We start from the raw sequence: 22,050 nt of genomic DNA, 5'->3' as shown, positions 1-22,050 counted from the left end.
GTATTTATTTCCCAAAGTTCTGAAGACGTGGATTTTGAAGTTCTGATCCAGACTCACGGCGTTCGTGCTTGGTGAAGATCTGAGCTCTGGGTCATATTCCATTCTTCTTACGTTTCTTACTCTAAGGTGCCCTCCTGTGTGTGAAGGCTCCATCACGGGGACTCAGTCACATCCCCAGTGCCCGTCTTCTATTGTCACACTGGGGACTTGGATGCCAATTTGTGAATTTGGGGGTACAAACATTCAGTCCGTACTGTCTTCGACCATTGTTTCCAGCAAGGCCACACCTCCTAATTGTTGCCACCCTCAGTGGGTTTCTAGGGGCCATTTTCTTTCAAACCACCACAAAGCCTTTTAAATTTTTTGTGTGTATGTATATATATAGATAACTATACTGGGGCTAGAGAGATGGATTGGTGGTTAAGAACACTGGCTGTTTTTTCAGAAGACCTGGGTTTAATTCCCAGCACCCACATGGCAGCTCACAACTGTCTATAATCCCATTTCCAGGGGATCTGACATCCTCAAACAGAAAATTGTGCACGTAAAATAAAAATAAATAAATAAAAATATAAAAAGAATAATAATAAAAAAGGAATAGATAACTATACTTGCATCTGAGAAATTAAATTATGTAAATTGCTCACGAGCATTTGTCCTATATTGCATCCCTTTGCTTGATTTCATTTCTGATGATGTGTTCGCCAGGGATGACTTGGATGACATAGTATGAGCGAGCAGATGGTGCTCTCCCATAATTTAGAGTTCTGTTGTAATGCATCTTTCAGGCTTTCATCAGAGTGTCTGGTGATCAAGCCAAACTGAATGCTAATGGCCACCTAGAGTTCTAGGGGAATTTAGTCAAATTATGAGCAGTGGTGTCCTATTTCATTATTTAGCCATATATTGCAAGTTGCATATTTGGGCACTAATGGATCAGAAATCTGTTTGCTTTTCATGGATTTACGTTTTGCATTTATGACTAAATAGATCAAGGATTGGAACAGAAACGGTTCCTCTCCATTGCCTGATTACTGATTTGCCTTTGGGTCATTAGGTAAGCAGTGTGAGTTGTGATCGAGACAGCGCTCAGCTTTATTCTCTCACTGATTTCCTTGGTGCTGTATGTGACTCAAACAGAGCCTCATCTTCCCTTGTTATTCTCGTCAGCAAATGGTCTGTTAGCGAGGAGCACGGAGTCACCAAGTGTGGGCTCTAACACGTGTGTTAGTGAGGAGCACGGAGTCACCAAGTGTGGGCTCTAACACGTGTGTTAGTGAGGAGCACGGAGTCACCAAGTGTGGGCTCTAACATGTGTTAGTGAGGAGCACGGAGTCACCAAGTGTGGGCTCTAACATAGCTGGGGTCTGAGAGTTCTAAGTTGCTGCTGTTGTCTGTGTTTTCTTATTCCCAACTCCTTCATTGCCATTTTCATAGATTTATATTTAATAATTCAAGTAAATTTTTTTGTTTAGCAAGTGCGTTAAATTCTTTTAATGATCATATAAAGTAATGCTAGAATTTATGTGATATATGAAAACAAAATACTCTGAATAAATAATAAAAGTTGACATTAAGTGAGAGTTTACTTGTTCCTAAAGGAGATGTGGGGGTTGAGTAACTCACAGATGAAATGAGAAAAATGTGTCTGAATTTCTTTCTTAAGCACAAGCAAGTTAAACATTATATGTATATTATATCTCTTATCATGTAGTAAATATATTCTTTAGAGAAATTAATATTTGGCTCAGGAGATGGCCCAGTGGGTAAAGCACTTGCTGTGTGAGTACTGGGACCTGCATTGAGTCCCAAGAACTCGTAAAGTCAAGCAAAGCCAGGCAAGATAGCGTGCAACGCTAACCCCAGTGCTGCACAGACGGGAGGCGACAGGCGGGATAGCGTGCAATGCTAACCCAGTGCAGCACAGATGGGAGGCGAGACCGGAGACTCCAGCTTGTCTGTGTGCACAGAGGAACAACAGCAAGACTGCCCTGCACACGATGGACAGCAAGGGCCGGCACGTGGGTTGTTCTCTGACCACAACACACACCACCGCTTGTACATCAGAACTCACACACACACACATGCACAACAAAGACATTAATACTTCAGTCTAGGAGGTGACTGTAGTGCATTTCAAATATTTATTGTGTGCTGACTGGTTTTGTGTTAACTTAACACAAGCTGGTATCATTTTGGAGTGGGAACTTCAAATGAGGAAATGTCCCCACCACAAAGCTTGTGAGAAAGCTGCGGTGTGTTTCTATGATTGATGGTTGATGTGGGAAAGTCCCGCTCACTGTGAGTGTTCCCACTCTTGGGATGGTCATTCTGGGTACTATGCGGGCTGAGCAAGCTGTGAGGAAAAAGCCAGTAAGCACTCTTCCTTAGTTCCCTGACTGACTTCCTTTGATGATGGACCATGGTGGGAACATGCAAGCCCAAATAATCCCTTTCCTTCCCAGGTTGCTCTTGTCCACGGTGTTTGATCCAAGGAGTAAAAACCTTAACTAAAACGCTCACGTGCCTGTGTGTGTGCATGTGCATATGTGTGCAGAATCTGTTCTTTCCTTCCTCTCTGTGTCCTGAGGATTGAACTAAGACCGTCCGGCTTTGCAGCAAGCCCCTGTGCTCACTGAACCATCTCACATGCTGTAGTGATTTTATAAAGGAAGTACAATATTTTACCAATAAATATTGGTGCATGGTATTAAACTACCTAAAATATTTGTACAGTTGTTAATATGAGATAGTTGTCTCTTAATTTTAACTTTTAGCATTAGTGACTGAAAACTAACATTTACCTGTCATAGAAGAAAGTTTGATGTAAGCAATTATCTTTCTAGACACTAAGAAGATTGGGTGTGTTGCTCAAAATATGTAATTAAGTCCATTCCAGTATTTTCCTGATATATGCATTTGGTCACTGAATGTCTCATGCTCCCAGTTTTAAAGTTTGTATTCATGAGTAGTTTTTAATCAGACAGTTGTGATTTTCTGTTATGAAGTAGCCAGTCATAGATGTTATTTTTCAATATTGATCCACAGCCTTTAACTTCTCATTGCTAAAATTAGTAGAAATATGGTTTTATGATGTAGTAAGATTGAAAAAAAGTAACATTGTAGTTTTCTTTGTAGTCCCTATGAAGAAAGTATAGCACTCACAGGGAGACATTAAGTAGTTACACCCATTATTAGTTTAAATCCTTATAATAATTTCTCTTTTCATATTGTAAAATATTTGAAACTGCTTTGCTAGTTATTAAACTTCATTCTCGTGATGGTTTCATTAGGAATAGAATCATTTCATGCTGTTAGTAGACTGTGAATCCATGCACTCGCTTAAAGAATTGTTTTCACGTGCACTAAAAGTTTTCCTTTTCAAATTTCAAATTACTTAATTTTCACAGTATTCTCTAATTTTCAGAACTCATTAAAATTCTAGGAACAGCAGTTTTCTGTCTTAAATGAAAAAAATACAGGCAAACAAAATTCAGTAGAGTTCATTTAAGCAAAGAACAATTCATGAATTGTATGGTATGCCTTCTGAACCGTTAGAGACTCGGGAACCCCTTCCAGTTTTCCCTGAGACCAGACAAAAGACATAGAGGCAAAGCAAACAGTAAGAACCACAGGAAAATCCAAGTGATCTAGGCAGAAACTGCTCAGTTTGTTACCGTGTCATTTGCCGTAGATGGACACAGTCTTATCATTGGCATGCTGTGATTGGTAAAGCTTGCTTGCTGTGGTCACCTCAGACTTAGTGTCTGTTAAGGGATGTTCTGATCAGTATATATTGCTCACATACTAAGTTATATTGCGGCTTACCATGTGAAACAGTAGATTTAAGCCAAATTTAATTGAACAGTAATGAAATAATTAAGAGAAATTACAATTCAATAGAATTGGGTTTGGAGATATAAACATTTTAAAGTTCAGTAGGGGCTTAAATTTTTGTAATGTTTAAGAATCCTTTTTTGGAAGGTGAGCATCCAAACAGGCTACGCTCCCACAAAGCCAGTTCATGTATTAGGATCGAAACCTAGTGCCATTGTCCTTGGCTTCTCATCAGCCTTCATTGTCCGCCTTGTTCAGAGAGTCCAGTTTCAACCCATGCTTATTCAGTCCCAGTCCAGCTGGCCTTGGAGAGCTCCCAATAGATCAGTTCCACTGTCACAGTGGGTGGATGCTCACCTTCCTGGACCTAGATAGAAGTGGGAGGACCTTGGTCTTCCTGTAGAGCAGGGAATTTGGACTGCTCTTCAGTATCGAGAGGGAGGGGGAGTGGACTAGGGGGAGGAGAAGTGGAGTGGGGATAGGGGGAGGGGGAGGGAAATGGGAAACGGGGAACAGTTGGAAATTTTAATTAAAAAAAATAAAAAAAAAACATGCAGAATATATTTCAGAACCCCCCCCCCCAAAAAAAAAGAATCCTGTTTTGTTCAGTTGTGAAAATAATGTGTTTTGTCTTTCACTTCTCTAGTCTGTCAGAAACTACACCAAATGCCATGTAAGGAATGAACAGATTTGCAACAAACTCACAAGCTGTAAAAGCTGTTCACTGAACTTGAACTGCCATTGGGATCAGCGGCAGCAAGAATGTCAGGCTTGGCCAGGTAAATATTTCATGATTTGATAAATGAGGTTTTTACTCTGTAGACGATATTAATATCATCATCTATGGGTATAGCAAAAAGTCATCAGGAGTTAGTTTAATAATTGTCCATTGAGAAAAATAATAGTAGTGGATTCTCCCCAGAGCCTCTGACTTGTCTGGGTATAGGTGCTCGAACCAGTTATGGTGTCAAGTATGGCTTTTATCTTGAGGAGTGGGACATAGGTCCAACCAGGATGTGATTGGTCAACCCTGTCTAGTCATGCTCACTATTGTACCAGGGTTCTCTTGTGCTGGGACACTCATTTTTTTTAACTAGAAGAGAGCACAGTTTTGTAGTGATATCTCATTTGTATTTTAATAAATAAAGCTTGCCTGGGGATCAGGAAAATAAAACAACACTACTGTTCAGCCTTACAGGCCAGGCAGTGGTGGCACACACCTTTAATCCCAGTAGCCACACTAGTTCGCCATAGAAACCAGGCAGTAGTGGTGCACACCTTTAATCCAGAACTATAGAGGATTATAAAATGGGAGGAGACAGCTCTCAGGCTCAGCTCATTCTGAGATTCCTGGAGTCAGGAGCGCCATTTTGGACTGAGGTAGAGCTAAGAGCCAGTGACTGACTATTTTGCTTTTCTGACCTTCAGGTTGAATTCCAATTTCTGTCTCTGAGTTTTTATTAATTATGCATCAAATTGGTGCCCAACATGGGTCCCGAACTCATGACTTTGGGATTAAGAGTCCCATGCTCTCCCAATAAATAATAACTAAAAATAAATTGATTTAAATTCATATATTCATTTGAGTATGTTTTAAATGTTTTACATTGGATTTGTCTTTTGCATATTGAAATTTGGGATTAATTTTGTTAAAACATATTGTACAAACATTTCTAGTCTTGTTTAAGGTATTGTACTTATACAGTTCATTTTAACAATGTAATGCAAATTTCTAGTCCTTGAAAATTATTATTACTGTTTAGTATAATAAGGAAATATTGGTTAGTAGTTAATCACCTAGTATAACCGAACTTATAGTCATATTAGGTATGTTTTCAAGGTCAAACAAAGCATATTTTAGATAGATAGGTCATCTTCAAACACTTCAGAGATCTACAGAATATGGCATTTAAGATGTTTTAATAACCTAGGTTCTTCTTCTTTTCTATGACAATGAGACATGTCTGCTCCTGGCAGCACCAATCTACTTCAGAGAAGATAATGGGCATTGAAGAAACTCCATATGGAGTTTACTTTCTTTGTGGCAAAAATAAGCCACTGGGCAAGAAAATGCCCTTGCCTCGACTGCTGACAGTATGTTGTCCTGATTAGACAAGCAGGACACAAAAGAAAGTGACTGTCAAACATTGTCAAGACAAGGAGGAACAGCCCTTCAGAATATCCTGCTCCACAGAAAACTCTGTCGGATATGTTAGGCCTGTAGGCTGAAGATGGATGCCCCAACGTTGCAGAGGAACTTTGGGTGACTGTCCAGGCAGCCAGCTGTTTCTGTCATTACATTTTTTGGAAGTCGCTTGCTTGTACTTCCTGCTTACTTAGTTACTATTATTTCCTTCTTGGGTCTCTGAGGGAGTTGAAGACTAGATAGATATAATTTTCCTTGTTTGCCTGATGCAAAAAGCAAGTTATGATAGGAAGTAAATTAGGTACAAAACTTTGGACTCACCAAGATAGTATAAATATAGAGTGTTTTCTCTGAATTTGTCAAATGAAAATGGACTAGACATTGTTGATGTATTTATTGCCTGTATATATTGTATATAGTTATTGTACTTATTGTATATAGTTTTCTTATATTAATTATAGCCTTCTCTTTTATTTTAAACATAAAGTGGAAATGTAGTGGCTTTTCATTTGTATTTTAATAAATAAAACTTGCCTGAGGATCAGAAAAGTAAAACAGCCACACTGGCCAACCTTACAGACCAGGCAGCAATGTCACACACCTTTAATCCCAGTAGCCACACTAGCTTGCCATAGAAACCAGGAGGTAGTGGTGCACACCCTTAAATTTCACAACTAGAGAGGATTATAAAATGGGAGGAGACAGCTCTCAGGCTCAGTCTCATTCTGAGATTCCTGGAGACAGGATCACCAATTTGGACTGAGGTTGAGGTAAGAGCCAGTGGCTGGCTGTTTGCTTTTCTGACCTTTAGGTCGAAACCCAATTTCTGTCTCTGAGTTTTTATTAATCATGCATCGTAGTTGGGTATGGTTGATGGTTACATTTTTCCTCTGGTAGTGCACATAGCACATTCTGGAGCTAGATTAACGAAAGCTAGCCAGTAGAGATGAGTTAGTTTTTCATGGCTTACATGGCTCAAGTATGTGGTGTCTTCAACAGTAGGGTCTTCCTGTCAGGTTCTGGAGCATAATGAAGAACAATGACAAGACCTATACTGTTTGGGGGTCAGTGGGACCACAATGGCCAACAACTCCAAAAGAAGTAACGTTGCAAGGAGACTGCTTGTTCATCCTGGTCGCCCGGCTAGTTTAGCCCTGAAATAATCACACAGAAACTATATTAATTAAAACACTGCTGGCCCATTAGCTCTAACTTCTTATTGGCTAACTCTTACATATTAATTTCAACACATTTCTACTAATCTGTATGTCGCCATGTGGCTTACTGGGTAAAATTTCCAGCGTCAGTCTCCTGAGGATCCATGGCATCTCTCCTTTTCTGCCTTCTTCCTCCCAGCATTCTGTTTAATTTTTCCCGCCTACCCAATTCTGTCCTTTCAACAGGCCCAAAGCAGTTTCTTTATTAATCAATGAAAGCAACACAAAGACAAAAGGGCCTCCTACACCAAAGTAACCATTTCTTACACTGGGCTTTCTAATTGTTAGCTTCTGGTCTGTAGTAAGGACATTGCTACCCTGCCATGGGATAATACTTTTGTACCCTGTAAAGATTTGTCACTTGTATTATTTTAATAGAATGCTGATTGGCCAGTAGCCAGGCAGGAAGTATAGGTGGGGTGACCAGACTAGGAGAATTCTGGGAAGAGGAAAGACTCAATTAGTAGTTGCCAGGCAGACACAGAGGAAACAAGATGAGACCACCTCACTGAGAAAAGGTACAAAGCCATGTGGCTAAACAGAGACAAGAATTATGGGTTAATTTAAGATGTAAGAGCTAATTAATAATAAGCCTGAGCTAATAGGCCAAACAGTTTATAATTAATATAAGCCTCTCTGTGTTTACTTGTGATTGAATGGCTGCAGGACCAGGTAGGACAGAAACTCTGTGCTATATTACCCCACTTAAGGGTAACTTTGTTTAGCTCTGTGTGTGTGTGTGTTTCTGTGTGTGTATGTGTCTCTGTGTAAAAACACCTGTGGTAGTAGATTTCTATAGGACTTTTAAGAAAAGGGTTTTTAGTGTTATTTATCCATCTCCACACTCCTCCTCTAATCTTCACCTCTTACCTCAATAAACCCTCCTCCATTTCTATCTTGTATTTCAGTGAGCACTGTCTCCCTCCACTGAAAGCCTCTCCTCAAGACTCCTTAGTAACTACTGACCTCTATGGGACTTCCAAAAGAAACACACATATCTAAAGACTTAAAGCTAAGATCCACAAATAAGATTTGTCTTTCTGGAACTGGTTATGTCGTTGAAAATGATTGTTTCCGGCTCCATCCCTTTACTTGTGACTTTCATTTTTCCTAATACCCAAATAATATGCCATAGTGTAAATGTACCACATTTTCATTACCCGTTCATCAGCTGGTGAACTTCTACACTCTTTATGTTTACTGGATATTGTGAGTAGAGCGGCAATGAGCATGGAAGAGTAGGCATTTCTCAGGCAGGATGTGGGGATCTTTGAGTGCTTTCCTGAGACTGGTGTAGCTGGGTCATTTGGTAGTTCCCTTTAGCGTTTTGAAGAGCTGCTGCACTGAATTCCTCAGTGACTACATCAGTGTCCCTTTCCCTCATATACCAACATATGTCGTCTTTTCATTTTTAAAAAAATACTTTTCCGGGGCTGGTGAGGTGGTTTAGCGGTTAAGAGCACTGACTGTTCTTCCAGAGGACCTGGGTTCAGTTCCCAGCACCCATGTGGCAGCTCACAGCTGTCTGCAGTTCCAGTTTCAGGGGAGTTGATGCCTTCATGCACATAAAATAAAGTTAAATAAATTATTTAAAAAAATACATTTCCCTTTTTAACTATAGCCATTCTGACTGCGATAAGAGGAAATATCAAAGTAGTTTGAATTTTTATTTTCTCTGATGGCTAAGGATGTTGAACATTTAAAAAACTGTTTCTCAATTGTTTACTTCTTATCTTTTCAGAATTTTGTTTAGTTGAATGCCTTGGTTTGTAATTGGGTTGTTTGTTCTTTTTGTGTTTAATTTGTTGTTTATGTATTCCAGATACTAATCTTTGTTAGAAGTATGGCTAGAAGGTTAATTTCTCCTTGGTGGTCTGTCTTGTCACTTGAGTGATGGTGTCCTTTGCTGTACAGAACATTTTTAGTTTTATGAAGTCCATTTGTTAACTGTTGGTTTTAATGTCTACACTATTATGTTTCCCTGGTTTTTCAGCCTGTCATTGGCATATAGGAAGGCTGCTGATAATTGTACATTGGTTTTTATACCTTGTTGCTTTGCTTGACCTGTTTCTCAACTTGTAAGGGGTTTTGAAGAGTGTTTTTTGGGTTTTATGAATAAAGTTGCATCGTTAGGGATACTTCAACTTCTTCCTGAATCTGCACTCTTGGTTTTCTTCACGGTATTAAACACATGAGGAGAACTGTCTTGACCCTGATTTTAAGTGGAAATGCGTTGAGCTTTCCTGTTTGGTTGTTGTTGGCTGTATATTTGCTGCATGTAGTCTTTAGTATGTTGTTGGCCGTATGTTTGCTGCATGTAGCCTTTAATATGTTGTTGGCTGTATGTTTCCTGCATGTAGCCTTTAGTATGTTATTGGCCGTAGGTTTCCTGCATATAGCCTTTAATATGTTATTGGCCATAGGTTTCCTGCATGTAGCCTTTAGTATGTTGTTGGTTGTATATTTGCTGCATGTAGCCTTTAGTATGTTGTTGGCTGTATGTTTGCTGCATGTAACCTTTAGTATGTTGTTGGCTGTATGTTTGCTTCATGTAGCCTTTAGTATGTTGTTGGCCGTAGGTTTGCTGCATGTAGCCTTTAGTATGTTGTTGGCCGTAGGTTTGCTGCATGTAGGCTTTAGTATGTTGTTGGCTGTATGCTTGCTGCATGTAACCTTTAGTATGTTGTTGGCTGTATGTTTGCTGCATGTAGCCTTTAGTATGTTGTTGGCTGTATGTTTGCTGCATGTAACCTTTAGTATGTTGTTGGCTGTATGTTTGCTGCATGTAGCCTTTAGTATGTTGTGGAAAGCTCTCCATCTCTAGCTTCTCCATGACTTTTATTATGAAAGCAATGTAGGATTTTTTTCAAAGGCTTTTTCTGTATCTTTTGAGATGATTGTGTGATTTCTGTCTTTTAATTCATATATTAGTTGCTTTCCCATTGATGTAGTAAAATTCTATGGTCACAGAAACTTGTATTAGCAGGAGTTTATCTGACTCGTGGTTGCAAGGGATGTGGGTGAATTGTGGCAGGGAGTCATTGCAGCAAGATGTACACATGACAGCAGGGACAGGAAGCTGTGGCCCCATAAAGAATCAAGCAAAAGCTCATGAAAGTCAACAATAAACTGAGAGGAAAAAGCTGGATTTATCAGGAGTCTTTTACTCTCAAAGACCACCGTGTGCTGCACTACCTAAATCTCCCCAGAGAGCTCCACCAATTGAGCGCCAGGCGTTCCCGTACCTGAGCCTTTGGGGTCTTCGTCATTCAAACAGCCACATCCCTTGACTCCCATGGGCTCATGGCAGTATCCTTACACAACATGCATTTAATTCAACTTTCAAAGTCTCTGTGGTCTTTTACATGCTCAACCCTGTTTAAAAGTCCTGTCTGTCTTCCGAGATTCAAGGCCGTCTCTTAACTTTAACCCCTGCAAAAATCAAAGAGAAAATCACATTCTCCCTTTATATAATTGCACAGAATGTATGTGCAAGAGGAACAAGGGCAAAGTGAGGAAATACAGGACCAGAGTGAGTGCTCGGATGCTGGAGACTGGAAGTCATTTCCCGTCTAGACCATCCCAGTCTGAAACCATGAGTAATTCATAGAGTTTCGCCACGTGAAGAAAAGTGACTTGGTGTTTTGGAATATGTAAGACCAGGAAGACTGCTGCACTTGTGACCTCAGCATGACAAGAAAGCCATTCCGTGATAACAGTCCCTAAGTGGCAACGGAGCATCCTGAGGGACTTCTAGATCTAAGCATCTTATTCACAGTCCGCCTCAGAATATTAGCTATCGGTGAGCTGGAATCCCTAAGACCTTTAAGTGTGCATGTGAGTTCAAAGCAAATGGTGTAAAGATACACTTCATTCTGAATTTTCATTCTGTTGATTTTGCTCTGTGTTGTATGAATTTTACTCTTGTTTTTTTGGGGGAGTCCACCAGCCAGCTCTCAAATAAATCACACACGGAGGCTTATTCTTAGTTATGAATGCCCAGCATTAGCTTGGCTTGTTTCTTGCCAGCTTTTCTTAATGTAAATCACCCCTACTACTTTTTGCCTCTGGACTTTTATCTTTCTCTATTTCTGTATACACCTTTCCTTCCTTCTTACTCTGTTGCTGTCTGGGTGGCTGCCCCTGGAGTCCTCCGCTCCTTGTTCTCTTGCTCCTCATTCTCCTTCTATTTATACTCTCGTTGCCTGATAACCCCACCTATCCTTGCTCCTGCCTCGCTATTGACCATTCAGCTCTTTATTAGGACCATCAGGTGTTTCAGATAGGCAAAGAATCATTGTTTTACAGTTAGTAAAATGCAGCATAAACAAAAGTAACACTTTAAAATAATAGTTCCCAACATTTCCCCTTTTGTTATTTCTAAACAAAATGAAAAGTTTCAACTTTAACATCATAAGACTTAAACAATAAGAACAATTAGGAAGTAAAGATTACATTGACAATGTACTGAATTGCAATTCATTTGTGTTTAGTAAATTTAAAGAAAATACTCCATAATATATCCTATCTTAGTAAACCAAAATTTTATACGTAAATTACTTGCTATCATATCTAAGGAAAACTGCAACTATGGCCATCTAGTCTTCAACTCCACCAAAGGCACCAGAAGGATATACTATTGAAATAAACAAAACGTGCATTGCAAATGACTTCCAAAAACTCTAGAAATGACAGAGACATCTGACTTCCTGGATAGTCACCCAAAGTTCTTCTGCAATATTAGGGCACCCATCTTCAGCCTACAGGCTCATAGTATCTGGAAACTTTTCAATGAAGCAGAAAATTTGAAAGATTATCCCACCTCTATTGGCAAGTCACTTTCCTCTGTGTCCTGCAGAATGTCTGGCAGTTTCTTCTGTGAAACAGGAACCCTGAATGACCATCCCACCTTGTTTTGGCAATGTTTGAGGCAGTCTCTTTCCTGGGGGTCCTGCATGTCCAGTCTGCACAGCACATAGTCAGCGTCAGAGGCGAGAGGAGTTTCTTTGCTCCGTGGCTAAACTTACCACAGTGACAGCAAACTCCAGTAGTTATTTTAATGCCCCATTGTCTCTGAACTAAATATATCTTTATATGATCTGGAAAACATACCTAGCATATCTACAAATTTGATTGTTATAAATGACTAACTATTGATCTTTGCTTCTTGATTGTCCCATATGGTTTTTAATAATAGCTTTTAAAATTAGAACTTTATATTTCAATTTTTAATGAACGGCATAGGTATAATATCTTAAATAAGAATAGAAACATATATACAACATGTGGTAACAAATATTACCTTAAATTTGTATCCAGCTTCTTAAACTCTAGTTTTGTTGGGTCACATTGGTTATAATGGGGTTTAGAAAATTTTACAAGTAGAAGTTTTTTTGAGTACCAGGCAACCAAAATTAGTTAGAAAACAAATGCTTGATGAATCTGAAATGTTTTTGGCAACATCTTTTTTGAATCCTGTGACTTCCTAGCAGCCTGGGTTATAAACACAACCGTGTTCTCTTTGCCTGTATGTGATGCCAGAGATCCTCTGTGAGATGCTGTGCTCAGAATCAGGATCCTTGTGTGTTATAAACTGTATTGTTTCTATTGTACATACAACGTTCTCTAACAGAAACATAATGATTTAATTACAGTCTTTTAAATATTTGTCCATTGTAATTTCTCAACATGTCAGTTGTAAATTAGTATTTCTTTTCATTGTATTATGTTTGAATGCATCGTTTAAAAATTGCTGTTTGAATTGCTGGCTTTTCATAAAAAGTTTTCAATAAACTTTGATATTAGAACAGAATTTGTAACAATTTCTGAATTGTCCTTAAACATCCTTCTGCCATTTTGTTCTCCATAATTATGAGAAGTGGTGTTCTCAACAATGACGATTGCAAAATTAAAATAGCTGTTAATGCTGAAAAATATGGAAAATGTTGTGTCCCAATAGATCAGATATTCAGTTAAGATTTAATTCTTTATGTAAAAACAACCTAATGTCTGTCTCATTAATATGAAAATTTGTTTTTGCCTTTTACTAATGGATAAATTATATTTCAATTTTTAAAAAAATTGTTTGATTTATTATCAGCAACTATTTAATTTATAGACTTGTTTTCTTTACCTATACTAAGGCCACCCTAGTTTTTTCTAAGAAAAAGGAACTTGGATTGCTAAGACAGAATACCGCAGCCAAGGGCAGCTTGAGGAGGAGGATGATTTGTTTTAGCTCATGGTTCCAGAGGGTGTTAGTCCATAACAGCAGGGAAGGCAAGGCCACAGGCAGCATGAGACAGTAGCCTGTCTGTAGAAGCAGACATGAGAGTTCTTGTAAGACGTCTTCTTCAGTTGGTACACAGTCTCAGTTGACGGAATGCAGTGAAAGATGTGAAAAAACAGTGTCATTATGTCTCACATCAGAGATTTGTAAAAAGCTAAAACAAAGCTACAAAACTAGTTTGTTTTAAATTTGATTTGTGAAATAAAAATAAATCCCTTATATTAAGTTTTATCCCCACCCTGATTTAATTATGAAAAAGTAAGTATGTAGAGCATAGAAAAACGTGGTAAAGACACCCGCATCCCACACTGAAGAAGCTAAAATTAATGTTTCTTCCTTATCATCTTTAAAACTGATGGCTGGGTCCCCTATTTCCCTCCATTCTCCGTGTCCCGTTTCCCTCCATTCTCCGTGTCCACTGTTCCCCTCCATTCTCCGTGTCCCGTTTCCCTCCATTCTCCGTGTCCACTGTTCCCCTCCATTCTCTGTGTCCCGTTTCCCTCCATTCTCCGTGTCCCGTTTCCCTCCATTCTCCGTGTCCCGTTTCCCTCCATTCTCCGTGTCCACTGTTTCCCTCCATTCACCGTGTCCACTGTTCCCCTCCATTCTCCGTGTCCCCTGTTCCCCTCCATTCACCTGTCCATTGTTCCTCTCCATTCTCTGTGTCCACTGTTCCCCTCCATTCTCTGTGTCCACTGTTTCCCTCCATTCTCCGTGTCCACTGTTTCCCTCCATTCTCCGTGTCCACTGTTTCCCTCCATTCTTTGTCCACTGTGAAAAACCATGAGGGTCACCCAGATCTTCCTACACCATTACATAAATTTATTTAAATGTTTTAAAAATAAATGTATTAATTTAGAATAATAGATTGAAGTCTCATCACAGATAGGGTTCTCTGGAAGTAGGACATCTTCACTTTGAGGACATTATTGGGACATCTATGTAAACAGTCTACAGGGCATGTGTCTCCAAATCCCTGAAATCCCTGATGTTTTAAGTGAGGTCCCCTGACATCCCTAAGGTAAGATGCACTAATGGATGGAGAGAAATTGTACTTTTGTATGAGAAATTAAGATGCAGTTCTTTTTCCTTTACCTAGCTCACCTTTGTGGGGAAGGCTGGAATCATGTTGGGGATGCCTGTCTTCGAATCAACTCCAGTAGAGAAAGTTACGACAATGCGAAGCTTTATTGCTATAATCTTAGTGGAAACCTCGCTTCTCTGACAACTTCTAAGGAGGTAGAGTTTGTGTTGGATGAAATACAGAAGTACACACAACAGGTGAGCCCTTTACGTGACGATGTATGCAGTGGTTCGTGATCTGTGGAAATGATTTCTTCTTTGTCTTTTAAAGTAAATGTCTATCTGAAGGATGGACAGATACTTTCTAATTAAACATGTGAAAACCGGCTGTTGTACTGGGTAGTCCACTGCTGTATGAAACCCAGAGATGCAGTAAGGTCCTCTTCTCAGACGGCACAGTACAGAGAGACACAAGAGCAATTCTTGAGTGTGGTGATGCAGTGGTAGGTGCACTCGGGGTGCTTCGTGAAGATCAGGAGGGACAGCTGTTCCTAGCCTGAGCTATGGAGTGGTCCAGAGAGAGGCTGTAGGCAGCCTTCGCCGCCTCGGAGACATTGATAAGGAAGCCAGAGAGACCCTACACGTTGTGCTCTTCTCTTGAAGAGCTTCCAGCAGGACGGATGGTGTGCACCCTGAGTGTGCTAGCAGGACGGATGGTGTGCACACTGCGTGTGCTAGCAGGCTGGGGAGACGTTTCGATATTTATGCCTTAGAAAACAGTAACAGTCTTTTAACGTAAAGTTTCATGGTAAATATATGGGACGTTCAGACGAGATCTGTGTTTTTCTTTTTCTTGTGATGTTAGGGGCTTCTCTTTTGCAATCCATGTACTCTACGATTTACCACTCCGCACACGAAGATTAGTGCTCCTGGAGCATCTGATTTGCACACTCACGTGTTTGAATTTCGGGAGCATAGGAATTTGTCCTTAGAGCTCTGCTGGTTTTCCTGTGTTTGCATCAGTTATTTTTGGCGGTTACAAAATCGCCACAAATCTGGTCATTTGATTTCTATATTTTAGGACTTCTTGTAGCTTCTGATTTCTGCTGTCTGTTATGATAATCCATAAGGAGTGGACATTAAACTTAGATTTTCTGGGTTGCTGAGTCACATCATAAAAATATTTTGTTTTCTCAGAAACAACTTTTCATAGGATTTCAAAGTGGAAACTTGAAGGTGACATTTCATTTGGCACATATTTATATAAAATGAATTATATCCTGAGTCATTGCCGGCGCACAGGCTTAAGATAACCCTTCCTTGGCCAATAAAGATCGGCAAATTCATTCACTTTAAAGAGATATCTTGGGTCAAATGATCATTTACTTATTGGAAATGGCTAATGAAATGTTACAATGATTTATGGTGTTGCACAGGAAATTTTCATAATATAGTAATTTATCTTTCACTTTCAGCTGCCTGTCTGGCTCATTTACTGGGCAATAGTTACATTAAATGTTTTATCATTGGCTTCATTTTTGCTCCTCTTCCTTTTCTTTCAGATTCTTATCATGATGAGTTAGGGAGTAATATTTCATTTTAAATGGCTTTTCTTTGCTGTAGATAGGAAGTCGAGGACGCGTTCCTGTGACACGGAGCACATTTTAATGTGAAATCTCTGTGTTGGATTGATTATCTGACTGGTGCTATTATAAAGCACGATTTAAAAGGCAAATTTTTGTTATCTAAATATCTCTTAGAACAAATTTGTCAAACATAAAATTCTAGTGTGGAGTATCATGCATAATTTTATAATCAGAAGCACTGTTAACCGTACCTCTGTCTCAGCATTACGCTAGATAGTATAAAATAATTTCTGTTCTAAGAACTTTATCAAATTGCTGTCTGTACTATACACTTTTGGCAATATGACATATTGTCAAAAGGAAAATTCATAAGGTATTTTAATTTTATCCAAGAAATATCTATTGAGTATTTGCAATTTGTAATTCATTTATATACTTAAAATTTTAAAGGTTTTCCAGGACTGCTTTACAGAGAAACCCTGTCTTGAAAGAACAAAACAAATCAAAAAAAAAAAAAAAAAAAAACCAACCAAAACCAAACAAACAAACAAACAAAAAATGTCTGTGGCTAACTTAACCTCCCTGGGAAATTTTTTTTTTGTACAACATGAATGCCATGTATAAATATTTTATTTATTTGGTTAGAAATAAGATGTAGTGATATTTTTCTCTATTATTATGCTGCATTTGTAAAAGAATTAAGAATGATTCTTTGAAGCAATTTCCCATCATAGTGATTATTAAGTAGCCTGGTGATTTAGAAGATATATTACATAGAGGTTTCTGTAATCTAATAGAACAGTGGGACTTGGTTTTAGAATATATTTTTGCTTTTAAATAATGATTAAAGTAGGTTATATAAATATAGAATCAATTTTGAGTTCATGCTAATTTGATGATCAGTGAGGCTATTAAAATAGTTAATTAAGAGTAGTGGCTTTTGTCAACTTGGATTTATCAGTTTTTTAATGTAATCGTCAGACTTTGGCTATGACATAGATGACGTCAGTTTTCCCAAAACTTTATTAAAGTTTGAATAGTGAGGAAATCCCAGCTGGGGATTCCTTTGAGCTCTTTATTCAGAATCCATACATATTTTGTTTTTTGGTTTTTTTTTTGTTTCTGAAAAGTGTGAATTTTGGATTTATCTGTAGGTTCTTAAATCTGTAACTGATAAAACCTGATCAAATGTGATAGTATTAGTTATAGCAGCAGTGGTATGTTAAACAGTGATATTTCTTCCCTGTAGTTTGGTGGTTTTTTTTTATTTTTTTATTTTTTATTTTATTTTATTTTTTTATTTTTCGAGACAGGGTTTCTCCTTAGCTTTTTGGCTCCTGTCCTGGAACTAGCTCTTGTAGACCAGGCTGGCCTCAAACTAACAGAGATCCGCCTGTCTCTGCCTCCCGAGTGCTGGGATTAAAGGCGTGCGCCACCACTGCCTGGCTAGTTCGGTGGGTTTTTATCTCTCTATATATATCATCTATTTATCTGTCTGTCTGTCTGTCTGTCTGTCTGTCTGTCTGTCTATCTATCTATCTATCTATCTATCTATCTATCTATCCATCCTATCTATCTCTCTATCATATATCTATCTATGTATATATCCATCCATCCATCCATCCATCCATCCATCCATCCATCCATTCATCCATCATCTATCTTTTCTATCATCTGCCTATCTATCTATCTATCTATCTATCTATCTATCTATCTATCATCTATCTATATTAGCTGTCTATCCATTTGTCCATCCATCCATCATCTATCTATGTCTTTATCTAATCCATCCATCCATCCATCCATCCATCCATCCATCCATCCATCCAATCTATCTATCTAATCTGTCTTTCTATCACCTATCTCTCTATCATCTCTCTGTCTGTCTGTCTATCTATATCTATCTATCGATCGATCTATCTATCTGTCTGTCTGTCTGTCTGTCTGTCTGTTTGAGGTAGGATTTTGCTGTGCACCCCTGGCTGGCCTGGACCTCTCTATGAGGACCAGCCTGCCTTTGCCTCCTGGATGCAGGGGTTAAGGACAGTCCACATCCCCATTTTATAGGAGTGGAAAAATAAGAGAGGGCTGAAAACAATCATCCAAGCTATAGCTAAGCTGAAAGTCCAGTGCTCTCAAAACAGTCCTGTGATCCTGAAATCTCTATAGGAAGTAAAAGGGATTAGGAAGGTAGCTTTAGGGTCCTCACATGTGTATTTAATGACAGTGACCTGCTTGTTGGGCAGTGCCGTGTAGTAGTCTTACTTCTGACACTTTCCATGCCCGCGTCCTGTTGTTCACAGAAAGTGTCACCGTGGGTAGGCTTACGCAAGATCAACATTTCGTACTGGGGATGGGAGGACATGTCTCCCTTTACAAACACGACGCTGCAGTGGCTTCCTGGAGAACCAAATGACTCCGGATTCTGTGCTTATCTAGAGAGGGCTGCAGTGGCAGGACTGAAAGCAAACCCTTGTACGTCTATGGCAGATGGCCTTGTCTGTGAAAAGCCCGTTGGTAAGTAACTGCACCAGCCTTCTGTGTTCCCTTCAGACTGCTGCCCAGGCTTCCACTCCAGAGTGCGGGGACTTGTTGAGCCTTTTGTAATATTTATCCCTCATACCAATGTTTATTTCTATACCCAAGTTGTTTAGCTTAGCATTAACTTGTAATGAGAAACGTTTAATTTTGCATATTTTCTTAAATTTTCTTTATTCTTTTACAAACATTTTATTAATTTATTTACTCTGCTTTGTGGATGAGTGTTTTGCTTGCCTCACAGTGTATATGTCTGTGTACCATATGCATACCTGTGGAGGTCAGTAGAGAGGGTCCGATCCCCTGGATCTGGAGTATCAGATGACTGTGAGCCTCTGTGTGGGTTCCTGTGGATGTCAGTAGAACGTGTCCAATCCTCTGGATCTGGAGTTTCAGATGGCTGTGAGCCTCTGTGTGGAGGTCAGTAGAGAGGGTCCGATCCCTTGGATCTGGAGTTTAAGATGGCTCTGATCCTGTGTGGGTTCTGGGAAGCATCTTCATCTGCATGGACATCAAGTGCTCTCAGCTGTGAGCCTCTCTCCTCTCCAGCCCGCTGCACTGTCTGTGACCCTTTCTGTCTTGATTGTTATGGTGTTCTTATGAACACGTGGTTGTGCTCACAGTTTGGCAATGACCTGAAACCGTTAGTCTTTTACTTTTATCATAATAATGTTTGAAGAAAAGACTTGTCTTTAAGATTAATTACTGAGTATTTTTTAATCTTAGAACTGTATTGTTTCAGTTATCTAAAAAGAAATACTTTTGTTACTTTTTTGAAATTGATTTTCTTAAGTGAATAAGAAGTGTTTGAATGCTTTTCTTTTTAAAGAGTCGTGTTTTTATTGTGGCTATGTACATTTTATGACAGTTTGCTGTTTTAATCAACTGGAAGTGTATAGTTACGTGGTATTAAGCATGTCCCGTTGTTTGGCAACCATCACTACTATTTCTGTAAAACTTAGTTTATTTGCAAAATTAAAACTATTTGGTTTTTTGTGACGGGTTTGTCAGTGCGACCCTGGCGGTTCTGGATCTCACTCATGCTGAGATTAAATGTGGGCACCACCACCAGCAACATAACTCTTTATTATTTCAAACAAAACATTTCTTACTCTTTGAAACCCCTGAAAATCAGCATCGCACTATGTCGGTGAACTTGATACTTTGGGTATTTCATGTTTGGAGTGTCACTGCTCCATCCTTCTGTGAGTTCCCTGTCCCCTTAGGGAAATGTCTTCAGAGTTTGTTCATGCGTGATGGACGCTGGTCCAGTGTATTTACAACTCACATTTTATTTTCCTGTTCATCCTCGGGTGGACGCTGGGATTCCTTCTAGCTGTGTAGCATGAAGTTGCTCTGACTGTGAGCATACAAATGTCTTTACTTTTTGGCCATTAGAGTGACATTTCTATGAATGGCCCATGATTTCATTTCTTTGGGTACTCAGTGAAGGTAGATTTGATTATCATCTAAAAGTTCTAGGTTTAATATTTTGAAGATTTGCTTCGCTTTCCCGCAGCAATTGTGCCATGCTGCGTCCCTGCTGGCAGTGCACTTTCCAGGTTTTCAACAGCACGCCAATAGTTGCTATTTTATTTGTGAAAATGACCGTCATCCTTATGTGTATGATAAATTCTGTATTTTTGTGTTATGATTTTATTGTAAGTTGTATATTTTCACTTGCTCATACCGAAGACACAGTCAGAGGACATTTGCTTAAATAAGATATGGAATGTTTATGGAGAAACTGTGGCTGCGTAAGTAAGTCTGGTTATGCATTGTTGAGACGATAGAAAGACTCACATTAGAGGATTGCTTGCAATTTTAAAAACTGTACACTTTATAAGAATTAAAAATAAAGGGATTAAATCCAGTACTAAATTAGTTCACATGTCAACTTTTTAATCATTTTCTTATATAATGCTTCAGTCTGCTCAACTGCCTCTTTTAAAAAATAGCAAAGCAGACAAAACCCAAGCATTTGTGTTAAAATAAAATTCCCAGAGGCCTGAAGAGGTGGCCGAGTGGATCAGAACACTGGCTGCTCTTCCAGAGGACCGGATTTGATCCTCAGAACCCACCCAGCAGCTTGTCACCCTCTGTCACAGCAGGTCCAGGGGACTCTGATGCCCTCTTCCTTTGGCTTCTGCAGGTACCAGGCATACCTGTGGTGGCATCTGTGCATGAAGCACAACACCCGTACACATGAAAAGTAGAGATTAGCTTTAAAAATGAAGTTACCAAAAGGAATAATTTCAGTTCTTGATTTATTCCAGTCAGTCCAAATCAAAACGCAAGGCCATGCAAGAAGCCATGCTCCCTGCGCACCTCTTGCTCCAACTGCACCAGCAACGGCATGGAGTGCATGTGGTGCAGCAGCACAGAGCGGTGCGTGGACTCCAACGCCTACATCATCTCCTTCCCGTACGGGCAGTGTCTGGAGTGGCAGACGGCCACCTGCTCCCGTGAGTATAGGTGGAAAGAAATTTGACCTTTGAGGGCACTTAAAATAATGGGATACACACTATCAAGAAGAGGCCTAAAATCTGTTTGTGCTACCAGCCTCTGATTTTCACCGCGTCTTCGTTTTGAATTTGCTGTGATATTACCATTTTGCCACTAGATGTGCCGCGTCTCCTGAATCCTGAGCGTAATGTACAATGACCAGTTCCCGATGGTTCTTTCCTCCAGGGCTTTGGTGTCTTTAGGTTTCCTTGGCACACTTTTCATCCCCTTCCCGTTTTTCTTCTGTGACTGATACTCCCGCAGAATCGACAGCAGTTGTTTTATACGGTTCTCACTGTTATTTGTCTAATTACTTTTCAACATCAGCTTCTAATAGTCATTCTCCAAGGCTGTCGCTTACTGTCGCTCTGCCACCTGCGCCGCTTCGTTAAGGATGCCGGTGTAGGGGTGGAGCTGTGTGGTGAGCTCTCTTGTGGATGTTAAGGATGCCGGTGTAGGGGTGGAGGTGTGTGGTGAGCTCTCTTGTGGATGGGAGGGATGGGAGCTGGGGGAAGGTTAGAGATTGCACAGGCGGGCTTCCCTGGAGGAATGGGACCAAGGAACCAAGCATTCACAAATATGAACCCATGGGGGCCATTCTTATTTTTTTTCCCTTTCAAAATAGGGTTTGAGGCGTAGCCCTGACTGTCCCGAAACTCACTCTGTAGACCAATCTGGCCTCGAACTCTGCCTTCAAAATGTTGGAATTTAGGTCTGCACCACCACTGCCTGACATCTTTTTCATTTTATTGAAAATAGTTTTTTCCTCACATTTTTATACGTCCTTCCATCTACTCCTCCGGCGTGCTCTCCACCCCCCATCTAGATCCACCCCTTTCCTGTCTCTCCACCCCCTCCCATCTAGATCCACCCCTTTCCTGTCTCTCCACCCCCTCCCATCTAGATCCA

At 39.7% G+C, this 22,050-nt stretch overlaps 1 protein-coding gene across 3 annotated transcripts in view; it reads left to right on the top strand.

Annotated features, from left to right (window-relative positions):
* The window catches only part of Atrnl1 (attractin like 1), a 548,573-nt gene that overhangs the window by 76,985 nt on the left and 449,538 nt on the right, over nucleotides 1–22,050 (top strand). For all 3 annotated transcript variants that reach the window (XM_057777516.1, XM_057777515.1, XM_057777517.1), the window contains exons 14-17: nucleotides 4,484–4,616; nucleotides 14,589–14,770; nucleotides 18,402–18,615; nucleotides 20,913–21,101. In XM_057777516.1, the coding sequence (XP_057633499.1) occupies nucleotides 4,484–4,616; nucleotides 14,589–14,770; nucleotides 18,402–18,615; nucleotides 20,913–21,101 (718 nt within the window). The remainder of the gene's footprint in view (nucleotides 1–4,483; nucleotides 4,617–14,588; nucleotides 14,771–18,401; nucleotides 18,616–20,912; nucleotides 21,102–22,050) is intronic.

This window comes from Chionomys nivalis, chromosome 8 (assembly GCF_950005125.1).
Source record: "Chionomys nivalis chromosome 8, mChiNiv1.1, whole genome shotgun sequence".
NCBI lineage: Eukaryota > Metazoa > Chordata > Mammalia > Rodentia > Cricetidae > Chionomys > Chionomys nivalis.
Note: the sequence above shows the minus strand (reverse complement) of the source record. Positions and strands in the feature narration are given on the sequence as shown.